The sequence below is a fragment of the Typopeltis vanoorti genome, chromosome 16, assembly GCF_054136105.1.
Source record: "Typopeltis vanoorti isolate ZY-2024b chromosome 16, IOZ_Tvanoo_1.0, whole genome shotgun sequence".
NCBI lineage: Eukaryota > Metazoa > Arthropoda > Arachnida > Uropygi > Thelyphonidae > Typopeltis > Typopeltis vanoorti.
In genome coordinates, this window is record NC_143564.1 from 54,089,545 (window position 1) to 54,102,125 (window position 12,581).

General features: G+C 34.9%; 1 protein-coding gene across 3 annotated transcripts in view; it reads right to left on the minus strand.

Moving 5' to 3' along the window:
• The window catches only part of LOC150098027 (uncharacterized), a 253,275-nt gene that overhangs the window by 90,540 nt on the left and 150,154 nt on the right, over positions 1-12,581 (minus strand). For all 3 annotated transcript variants that reach the window (XM_090406362.1, XM_090406363.1, XM_090406361.1), the window contains one exon: positions 6,724-11,056. In XM_090406362.1, the coding sequence (XP_090262488.1) occupies positions 6,724-11,056 (4,333 nt within the window). The remainder of the gene's footprint in view (positions 1-6,723; positions 11,057-12,581) is intronic.

Sequence of the window (12,581 nt, forward strand, 5' to 3'; positions counted from 1 at the left end):
ATATATTATTATAATATTTATTGTATTTATATTCAATACAAAACATACACAGCGAATATTGCAAAAATCAAGTGCAAATATTAGGTTTTTTGCCTCTTACCATTTGGTTCTGAAGACAATGCAGGCTGTTCTGGTAAAATATGAAATACTGACCTTTTTTTTTTTTTTTTTTTTTTTTGAGTCTGTTTCTGTTTCTTCTGATTGTGGGAATTTTTTTTTATTTCTTTATTAGCCATTTTTCCATCTCAGGGTTAAATTTTTTAACATAGAATAGATCAAATAATATCACCACTTACAGATACTGGCACACCACAGGCTGATAACATGAAATTAGTGAATATTACCTGAATAAGGGAATCCCCGGACCAGGAACATTTTTCTCTTTTGTGACTTTTCTCCCTTTAAGGTAATTAAGCCTAACGTGAAACAGACAGCAAAGGCAGGTTATTAAATCATGCATATGATTGATGCGGTATTAACAAAAGATCGCGCAACCAAAAGATAAAAGCATAGCTGACAATTGAGTTGAAATGCTAACTCTCTTCAACCGAATTCCATATGTGAAACTGCCATAACATTCATTATATATATATATTACTTAGTTTTAACAGTTTTACGAATTTTAACACGTTCGGTTGAATTTTATTGCTGCCTTGGGAAATCGAACTCACACACACACCTAATTCGCAATTATGGCCCTCCTTTTAGAGACTTCCAGACCACAGGTTATAGGTATTAGTGAAACATGGCTGACTGTAGATGATATAACAGTAGGGAGAATGAGGAATTGAAGTGTATTTTGGATCGTGAGTGTGATATTTTTGTCGACCTTCAGAATGAAGGAAATAGGGATATGACAAGAAACGGCAAGGTTGTACATAAAAATTGTGAGAGTGTGAATGTAGAAAGTGTGAATGATAGTATAAATGGTTTCTCAGAGAATAAAAAATATGAGATAGATGCATTGAGCAAGATCGTGTTGTTGAATAGTGCGATAGAAAGAGCAAAACAGCAGCTAGAGTGCATGAACAAAAGTAGACTGAATGAACCAACCAATAATAAAAGGTATGACAGGAAAAATAGACGTATGAATGTGAACATGAACAAAATGAAGGATAGAGTGCTGTATGGAGACTCGTTAGTACAAGGTGTGTTAGTAGAGGATTTGACAAAATCGTACCAACCTGGTGCGACCATAAAGGACGTAACTGATTCTATTAGAGAGCAAAAGGAAAGGGTGAAAGAAATGATTGTTGTGGCAGGTACAAATGATTTCAAAGGAGATAAAATGGAAATGATAGAAGACCTGAATGAATTGTTTGAGGTAGCAAAAGAAAAAAGTGAGAGAGTTAGAATGATTAGTCTTTTGCCACGGTATGACAGTGAAATGTTTAAAAGGAGGGCCATAATTGCGAATGACTTTATGCGTGGGTTATGTATGACGAGTGGTGTGGAATTTGTGGATGTGTGGAGTGAGTTTGATGGGCGAAAGGATCTATATAAGATGGATCGCTTGCATTTGAATGGTTACGGTGTAAGAAGACTTGAGAAAGTGTTGCTGAATGTAGTGGATGTGCAAATTCAGGGAAACTAGATTTGTTAAGGGGGGAGGATTAGATATACAGTCCTTATGGAGGCAGTTGAATGTAAGAATGAATATAATATGCCAGAGCAAATAAGGACAACAAATCTGAGTGGGATAGTTAATATAAGGCATCAAGGTAGGGTTGGGGCTAATGGGCATCTTAAATTCATGTACACTAATACTAGGAGTATTAGGAACAAGAAGGAAGAGTTTTTGGCCATGGTTGGCACTTCCAGACCACAGGTTATAGGTATTAGTGAAACATGGCTGACTGTAGATGATATAACTAGTGGGATTGAATGTGATGGGTATAGTGTGTTCAGGAATGACAGAGAGAATAAAATGGGGGGAGGAGTATTGTTGATGATAGCTGATGAGCTCCAGCTAAGGAGAATAGAAGTTGAATTGCAGGATAGAGAAAAGAGCACATTTGAGGCCATTTGGTGTGAGATTGTGGCTAGCAGAACTAAATATACAATTCATCATCATCAAATTCCTGCCATGTACCCTCAAGGGGTGTACAGGATATGATAGTACTACATGAAAAAAAATTACATCATTATTAATTTCCTATCTACAATTTTCCTCCAAATCAGCCTGTTACTTGTCAACACTCCAACATTATCAGAGCTTATATATCTATCGTCTAAAGCACTTTGTACCGTATCAATCCACCTATATCTTGGTCTTCCTCTGGGTCGTTTTGCTGTCAACCCGGCAGAGAACACTTGTTTTGCTAATCTTTCCTCAGCCATTCTGTTTAAATATACAATTGGGTGCTGCTATAGACCAGGTGATGGAAAAGATGGTGGTGACAGTATGCACAAGCAAATAGAAGAAATGGGTGGAAGGAGGGTGATTATTATGGGAGATTTCAACTATGGTCGCATTGATTGGAGTGAGGAGAGGACACACGGAAGGAAGGAACTGGATTTTATGCGGTTATTAAGGGATAACTATTTGCGACAGCATGTAATGGAAAATACCAGGGGTCAGCGAGTGCTTGACCTAGTAATTACATCTGAGGATTTGGCTGTAACAAATATGACCACATTGCCACCAATCGGTGAGAGTGATCATAGGGTCTTAACTTGGGAGGTGGCTAAAGGTGTAGAATTTTCAATTAAGACAGGGTACATGTGGAATTATCGGGCTGGAAAGTATGACAAGCTTAGGAGTTTGATTGGTTCAGTGCCATGGCATATAAAACTGCAAGGACTAGAAGTTGATAGTGCATGGGAGGTAGTTAAGAAGTGCTTGCATGAAGCAATGGCTGACTGTATACCTAGAGTCCGAATAATAAATCAAGTAGGGGTTAAATGGATGAATAACACCATTAAGCTAGAGCTGCAAAAAAAGAAACAACTATGGAGGGAATTTAAGGAGAAGGGTGAACGGCAGGTACATGAATGGTATAAAGCGCAGGCCAGAAGGGTGACGAGTGTGGTAAGAAAAGCAAAAATGGATTACGAAAGAACATTGGCCATGCAGGCTAAAGAGAATCCTAAACAGTTTTTTAGATATGTAGCAAGTAAAAGGAAAAATGTACATGGCAGATTGATTTTAAAGAATGCCGATGGTAGGGAGGTAACTGAATCAGTTGAGATAGTTGAGTTACTGAGTGAGCACTTTGCAAGAGTATATCATCCAGGTGGTGATATTGCAGAAACGAATAAACCTGTAGATTATATGGGAATTGTGGTTAATGAAGTGGAGGTGAGTAGTCTATTGCATAACCTCAATGTCAATACATCTGTGGGATTGGATGGTATACCAGCTCATATTGTACGAGAAGCAGCTAAAGAAATGTCAGTACCCTTGACCATTTTGTTTAATTTGAGTCTCGGGTCTGGATTAGTCCCGAGCGGGTGGAAAGAGGGGAAAATAGTTCCACTGCATAAAGGTGGTTCCAAGACTGCCGTTGTAAATTACTGACCGATTAGCATATCAGGAATCATTGTCAAGGTCTTAGAGAAATTAGTCAAGAAAAGAATACAGGATTGGATAGATGAAAATGGGATATTGTATGGGGGACAACATGGTTTTGTGAAGGGTAGATCATGCCTCAGTAACTTGCTCACGTTTTATAACACAGTGACGGCTGAACTGGATAGGGGTAATGGGTTTACAGTGATACTACTGGACCTTGCCAAGGCCTTTGATAGGATACCACATGGAACCCTAATCAGTAAACTGGAGCAGATGGGTATAGATATAAGGTTGGTGAGATGGATAGGAGGGTGGTTGAAGGAGAGATATCAAAGAGTGGTTTATTCAGGAGTGGAGTCTAAAAGACGTCTTGTGACTAGTGGAGTGCCACAGGGCTCTGTTCTTGGACCACTGCTTTTCAATTTGTTCATCAATGATATTGGAAAGGATCTGAGAGGAAGTGTTCACTTGTTTGCTGATGATGCAAAGTTGGGTAGAGCAATTGTGAGTGCACAGGATGTCAAAATTTTACAGGATGATTTGGATAGTTTGGAGGACTGGGCTAGGAAAAATGGATGTCAATTTAATGTGGCAAAGTGTAAGGTTATGCACTTTGGGGTGAAAAGAATAGCAGCAGTATATCGCATTGGTGGAACCATACTCCAGGAGATTGATGAGGCCAGGGATTTGGGAGTGTTGGTGGATAGGGAGTTGAAGTTTAGGGTGCACATTGCAAAAGTAACTAAAACAGCTCACCAAATCACTTGGCTTCTGAAAAATACTTTAACATGCAGAGACCCCATCTGGACTTCTGTGCCCAGTTATGGGCACCAGGGTTTCTTCGTGATGGGGAGGAAGTGGAGAGGGTCCAGAGACGAGTGACCAAGATGATAGCAGGTCTGTGGAATGAACCTTATGAGAATAGGTTGAAGATTTGTGGGTTGCAGAAATTGGACGATAGGCGAAGGAGGGGTGATATGATTGAGACATTCAAATTACTGAAGGGTTTTTATAAGATTGATCCAGAAGATATTTTTGAAAATATGACTGGTGGTGGGAGGACTAGGGGCCATGCATGGAAGCTGGGCAGGAACGTGGTTGACAAGGGTGTTAGAGCTAGGTTCTTTACTTGGAGAGTGGTAAATGAGTGAAATAAGCTTCCAGAGTCTGTTGTGGGTGCTACGACCGTGAATGAGTTCAAGGCAAGGTATGATAGATACTGTGTGAATGTTGAATAGTTGTTCTTGACATGATGTTAGGGCCTCCCTCGATGAGTCTGTCAACTCCTTGGAGTTTCCCGGAACAATAATAATAATAATAATTAATAACAATAGTTTTTAGTTAGATACTGTGTTTGCCCATGCAACATATGGTTTTGTTTCTGTCTATATATACAGCATAGTTTCTGTATGAGGAGACATGTGATTCATTAATTAGTGGGTTTTTATCCCGGTTGTCTCTAATTGCACTATTTGTTGAGAAATATATTACACAGACTCCTCATACTTTATTCACTGGCATAATAAAAGTACTTGTATTTATTGCCTCTGCAGTATAGTGGCTGTTAGGGAGGGGTGTTGTTTACCACTGCAAGCGAGTTACTATCTGCCCACATGAACTTGTTTAAGCTTTTTTTCATGTGTGAAGTATATGCGAAACTTTTATTGGTAACAGAAAACTAGCTCGGATGACAGTGATAATATAAAACGAGTTTTGATATGTATATAAAGTAAATATCAACAGTCCCTGATTACGAACGCGTGATGAAAGGGACAGGAAGATTTGGAGCTTCCCTGGAGAGCATTCGAAGTAAATACAATTAACCACTGCTTTGAAATGAAACATGAATAAACAATATTTACTAATATTCATTAAGCGCCGAAATACGCAGGAAGCAAAGTTTGTGAACCAACACTAATGTGAGAATTTTTCCATTAAAATATAAAAAATAACAAAAAAGAAATAATAAAAGTTAAATACGTTTCTTTTAAAATAAAAAAATCTACTTAGTCTTAAAACATTTTAAATTTGTTTTCATTATTTCACGGCCCCCCTCAACAAAACCTACGGCCACCAAGGGGGGCCACGGCCCACAGTTTGGGAAGCGCTGTACTAGACTGTTGAATTTGTGAAGAATCTCTCGTGTGTAATTATTCTTTGAAGTTTTTGCATCAATTAATACAATTCCTTTAACCTAATGATGTAAGTATAATGACTTACAAATCTTCAGGTTTTATTGTTATTATTATCAACAGACCTCCATGGAGTCAAGAGACTAATCATGCATGTGAGAGTGAATCAAGAGAATCACTCACACACGCACAGTTCATCGTACCTCGACTTAAATGCATTCATTGTCTCTGCACTCACCATCCTCTCAGGCAATGCATTACAATCACCAACAACTCTCCATGCAAAAAAATCTACCCCTCATCCACTTACCCCACCTTACTCACACATAGCGTCTGGGAATGGCCTCACATTCTCCCCATCTCCAGATATTCTATGAAAAATCTCATTCACCTTAATCTGGTAATTATCCCTCACCAGGTAATGTGTCAATCATGTCTTCACTCTTCCTTCCACTTCCTATCCGCTAGGCTCTGTAATTTGCATTCTCTCAATCTGTTCCCATATTCAATATTCCAGAGACCAGAAACCAAGTCAATCATCTCTAGAACTGCTTCAAAATCTCATCATCCTTTAGAAAGCCTGGCAACCAAATCTGTGCACAGTAATCCATATGTGGCCTGATCAAAGTCTTGTACAATGGAATCAAACATCCTTACATCTATGTGAGTGTTCTCCACATCATTCCCATTATATGCTGTGTCATCCTCACAATTTTAACAAAATTGTCCACAAAATTTCATGTCTATCCACCACAACCTCCTCCAAAATGTCCCCAATCCTATACTCTGCATTCCAAATTTTAAAAGCTTACACTTTGTAACAACTCACCCATTCAGACAGTTTATTTAGGCCCTCTTGCAGAGCTACAACATCTGCTTTACATCTCGTAACTCTCATAATTTTAATAAAAGTAGTTCTGATTAATAAACATTTGGTCTCAACATCAGAAGTCAAATGAAGACCTGAAAGTTACACAATATATACCTAAATTCAAATTTCTAATCATCATGGCATATAATACAATGATTCTAGAATTCTTTTTAAAAATTTCTTTAATGAAAATTAATATTGCCTACCTTTTGTTTTTCTTGCTGGTTTAATATTCTTATTTCACACCCAGCTTTACTTAACTCTTCCTGTAATGACTTTATTTCATTTTCTCTGTTGCACATATGTTTCTTCAAATAAATGATATGGTTTTTAGCAGAGTCTGATTCCAATATATCAATGTTAAAATCAAACAACATTGCACGAATGGCGTCTTTAATATCACTTATAATTTGCTGTTTACTCTCCACTTGAGATTTATACACTTTTATCTTGACTTCCAGTACATTCAGTTCGGAAACTATATTTTTATGAACTACCTCCAATTTTATCTTCATCGCACTTATTTCTGCTTTTGAATCTTTTAGTTTGCTTTTCATTTCCTGTGCATGCTGAATAACAGAATTACTTTCTTCCTCAAGTTGCTGAATTTTTACTTGAGTATTCGTTTTATATGTTTTAATCTGTAATTCTAGATTAGTTGTCAATTCAGCACAGTGATGTAAAATGTCTTCATTGTTCTTGTTTAAATTATTGATTTCTGTTTTTAATTTTTCATTCTTGTTTATCAAAATTGCATTTTCATATTTCAATTCTTTAATACATGTTTCATTTGTCTTAATTTCAACACACATATTCTGCAGTTCCATTTGAAGTTTTTCCCTTTCAGCAATAAAATTATTTTCAGTTTTTTTCATAGTAGATGTTATGTTGTCAAGTTTAACTGCAACTTCAGACAGATTTGTTTTCAATTTAATATTTTCTTCCTTCATATCATGAGCTTCTTCCAATTCCATCAGTTTAATTTGTAGCTCTTCCTCAATTTTCAATTTTTCATTCATAACTTCAGATATTTTTCTTTTAGTCTCTGATTTACTAGCTTTAGTGATCTCTAGTTCATTGATAACCTCTGATAATTTCATTTCTAAGTTTATATTTGCTTCTTTAAGAACTCCAATCTCTGTTTCTAAAGCTAATTTATCTTTCAGTTCATTTTCAAGATTACACTTTTGTTTCTCAAGATCTGAAATATTTTCCAATATGTTATGCTTCTTATCAAACCAACCATGATACTCATTATACAGATATTCCTTTTCTTTAACTATGATGTCATAATTTTCTTTCATTCTTGATATCTCTTCTGTCAACTGCTTTTGCTTAGTAATTAATGTAGTATACTCAACTTCCATACTTTCAGAAATTGCTTTATATCTTTTCAATTCTTCTATCTGTGAATGTGCTTCATCCATCATCCTGTCAAGCATCTCTTTCTTACCTTTCTCTGAAAGATATTTTTCTTCAAATTGCTTTAATTGGTTATTCATATTATTTTCTAAAGAAAGCAATTCACTTTCCAAAGCAGTCTTTTCATCTATTAGTTTATGATTTTCATTCTCTAAAGAAATAATTTTATCACTTAATTGTTTCTCCATATTACTTTTATCTCCTATAAGACACTCAATCTGCTTTTCTAAGTGAACTGCCATATTATATTTCTCAGTATTCTCCTTTAACAAATTATGATTGCAGTTGCACTCTTCTCTGAGATCTTTCTCTAATTTACCGACTTCTGCTAATGAGATCTTAAGTTTCTCTGTGAGAGTGGCACTGTTTTCTTCCATTCTCTTTACAGTTTCTTTATACCTTAAATTCTCCATACCCACATCTTCTATTTGTTTATTCATATTAATTTGAGCTCTTGTTAAATCTTCATTTTTTTCTTTTTCCACAACATGTCTTTCTTCAGCAAGTTTAATTTTATTTTCCAACGAAATTAATTCATCTTTTAGATTAGATATTTTGTTTTGGAATACTAAAATATCTTCTTCTGTATAAACAGCTGCTTTAAGATCAAATTTAGGTTTATTGATCTCACAGAGGAGTTTTTCATTCTCTAACTGCAAAATAGAGATTTGACTACTGAGTTCTTTTTTTTGTTGCTCTAAATCTTTACATTTCTTTTGTAATATTTTTTGTTCATCTAAGATATCCTTCACCTGTGAACATTTCTCTTTTAGTGTATTATTATCTTTTTCAAATTCATCTAACAATTTGGCTAAATGTATTTTTTCAGCAAAGACAACTTGCAAATTTTCTTCAGCTTCTTCAACTGCAGCATCTAGACTTTGGATTGCATCTTTATCAAGCTCTCTTTGTTTCTGAAGTTTGTTTACCTCTTCTTTTAAACTAACTATCAACTTATCTGAACTTGTCATTTCATCAAACCTTGACTTTTCATGTAATTCTTTTTCTAAAAGAGCCTTTTCTTCATTTAACTTATTGATTTCTAACTGGAATGAAGCAACTGTTTTATTAGTGTGTGTATCAGGTTGACTATTTTCTTCACTAAGGAAGTTACATGTTTCCTGTAAATCTGTTTGGTTTTTATTATAATCTTTCAGAGAACCATTATTGGTAAAAAGACCTGCATATTTTGCAAGTAAAGCAGCACTTTCCTTTTCCAAAGTTATAACATATGAAGTACTTTTCTCTAAATCAATTTCTGTTTTACTTAATTGTTGACATATATTAGTTACACAATTTTCTAACATTTTCTTTTCATCCTTCTCTTTAGAAAGTTTCTCTTCTACTTCTTTTAGCTTAACTTCTATAGTACGCAACTTAATTTCAGTTTCTGTTTCTTTGGTTTCCAATTTAACTATGTGGTCTGGGCAAAGTAAAACTGTGTTACCCAATTTTTGGAGCTCAGTTACAAGGTCTTTATCAGCTATACGTAACAAAGAAACCTGTTTACTAAATGCATTTTCCATTTCTTCACACTTTTCTTGCAGCTGTCCATCATACTCATTAGCAATTTCATGTACAGAATATTGATCACTTAATTTGCTATCTTCTTGGAGCATATCTAACTCATCCAGTTGTGCTTTCCCTGAAAATATTTGAATATTTTCTTCAGCTACTTTAATCAGACTGATTAGTCTTTCTAATGTGGCTTGAATGCAACTGATTTCACTTTTGTATTTAACAACCTCATTTAAAAGATACTCTGATTGTTCCCAGACCTTAGGAGGAAATGATTCATACTGATTTTTCTGTTCAAGAAATATTGTGTCCATTTTATTTTGTATATTAAACTTTTCATTCTGAAGTAAGCTAACAAGTTTTTTGGAATCTGCAATGATTCCAATTAATTGCTCTACAGTAATTTCTAATTTATTTATTTTATTATTTTGTGGACTTTTATTAGCCTGCTGCTTTTCAGAATCCTGATCTGGAATATGCATTTTCTCTTTTAGTTCTGCAATAATACTATTAAAATGCCAAATGAAATTTTTTTGAGATCTTTCAATAGCATTATTTTGTTTCTCACTTGAATTTTTCTCCACTTGTTCTTTTAGAGAACCTCTCAAGTCAGTGAGCTGACTTCCAAGATGTGTATTAATTCTTTCGAGATTAGCAACTTTATCATATTCAACCTGCAGTTTACTATCAAGCATTTTATTTAATGACTGTAGAATAGAAACCTGATTAGACTGTTCTTTTCTTTCTTCCTCCATATTTTTCCACTTATTTTTATAACTGTTAAGCTCTTCCAGAAGCAATTCAAGTTTACATTGCTTCTTCTGCAAGTTTTCTTTTTCAGCTTCAAGATTATGTAATAATGTCTGTAATGCCTCTTTCTCCATATTCAGCTGTTTAATATCACTTGCCATCTGTTCAACATTGATTTTCATACAACTTATTACATTCAAGTCACATTTTCTCTGATTGTAAAGTTCACATATTTCTTTCATTTTCATACATAATTCTTTGTCCTCCAAAAGAGAAAGTTTCTGCTGAAAAGAATCTCTCTCACTTCTTATTGTACACAGTTCAGATTGCATCAACTCAACTACTGGAATTATATCTTCTAATGTAGTTTCTTTATCATTAATTTGAAAATGATGATGACTACTCTTCATTTCTTTAAAATATTCATAATTATATTCCTCTCCAACAGAGTATTCTTTGTTTGCAGGGGTAAAAAGCTTCTCTGATTTAGCATAGTTTTCAGAAAACTGTACCATACCATTATCAGTTTCAGAATAATTTTCCATGGAGTTTAGCTCACCTAAAATAGCATACACATTTTTCAATTTAGTTAATTCTGATTTTAAGTATGCAATTTCTTGAATCTTTTTTGTAATCACTTGCTTTATAAATTGTAGTTCTGTACTAGCACTGCATTCAGATTCAAAAATATTTGTTACGGATTGGAAATCTTCAGATGTAATCTTCATTTCAAGAATTTTTTTGATTTTATGTATTATTTGATAAAAAGAATCTGCACTTCTCCTCGATTTTTTAAATTCCTCTCGTGTCTCTAAAAGTTCAGCTTTCAGTGAATCTATCTCTGAAAACCTATTATATATATAAAAACAAAAAATAATTTTTGAATCTACAAACATACAGAAAGAAAGTTTGAAATTTTTCCTTTAGAATTCTAATTTATAATACATGGTGTCTCAAAAGTCACGCAAGATTTAAATTTAGCGCCATTTGTGCGGTAAAGTGTTGCCAATGAGAAAAAAAAGACAGCGTGACAGCTGACAGTTCAAGGGTTATTAAAAATGACCACACACAGCGAAGAGAGTTCGTTGAATGGATTATAGAACAACAACAAGTGGATGCTTATTTTTCGAACAAAATCATCTTCAGCGATGAGGCTCATTTTCATCTTGATGGCTTCGTTAATCGACAAAATTGTCGCATTTGGGGTTCAGAAAATCCACGAGTGATTGTTGAGAAACAAATGCATCCACAACGTGTCACTGTTTGGTGCATATTTTGCGCTGGAGGCATCATCGGTCCATTCTTCTTTGAAAATGCGGCTGGTAAGGCAATAACAGTTAATGGTGCTCGCTATCGCGACATAATAATCCAGTTTTTTGTGCCTAAACTGCAAGATATGGATGTGGATGGCATGTGGTTTCAACAAGACAGTGCCACATGCCATACAGCCCGAGAAACAATTCAATTACTGCATGAGCCATTTCCTGGTCATATAATTTCCCGTTTTGGTGGTGATCAGAATTGGCTGCCCAGATCACGTGACTTAACTCCGTTGGACTTTTTTCTTTGGGGTTTTTGAAAGTCTAAGATTTATGCCAACAAGCCCACGACCACCCACGCCTTGAAGGAGGAAATTGAGCGCTGTATCAATGAAATTCAGCCACATTTATGCAAAACGGTCATGGAAAATTTCGACAAAAGAGTGTGTATGTGCCAGCAAAGCCGTGGAGGCCATTTACCCGATATGCTATTCCATGCATAACCCTATACTGTATACTTTATGAATCAATAAGAAATTACAATTTTTAATTAAAAACCTGTGTTTTCTATCAAAATTACTTCTTGCATGAATTTTGGGACACCCTGTATATATATCTGAATTTCTTTTAAACAAAAAAAAACTAACCTTATATAAGTATAAGATACTTTTATTAGTCCTTGTAATAGACAGAGGTTAATTATTCGACTAATCAAAACAACTAGTTTTGCTGGTTGCTTATTCATGCTTATCACCAAAAAAAACTCCCTTTGCAAATATGAAGCTTCTTTTTATGGAAGAAATGAAGGAAGCAATTGATGTTAAAACAATTGAATTGTTAGAAAAGGACATACATAAACATACATAAAATGACTACAATGATGCGTGTCAGCTGTGTATCTGTAGAGTTTGTACATAACTGTTGGAGAAGTTCAAAAGATCTGAATAGTGATTTCTAGACATATATTCTAAATGACATGACATGGAGATCACCAGAAACTTCTTACTGCTAAAAACTCCCTTAAAATCTCCAGAATTCCATTAAAGAAATCAACAGTTTCTGTTAAGAGGCCATGTAAATAAAGTAATACCATAAATTCATGCTTCATTCCCACC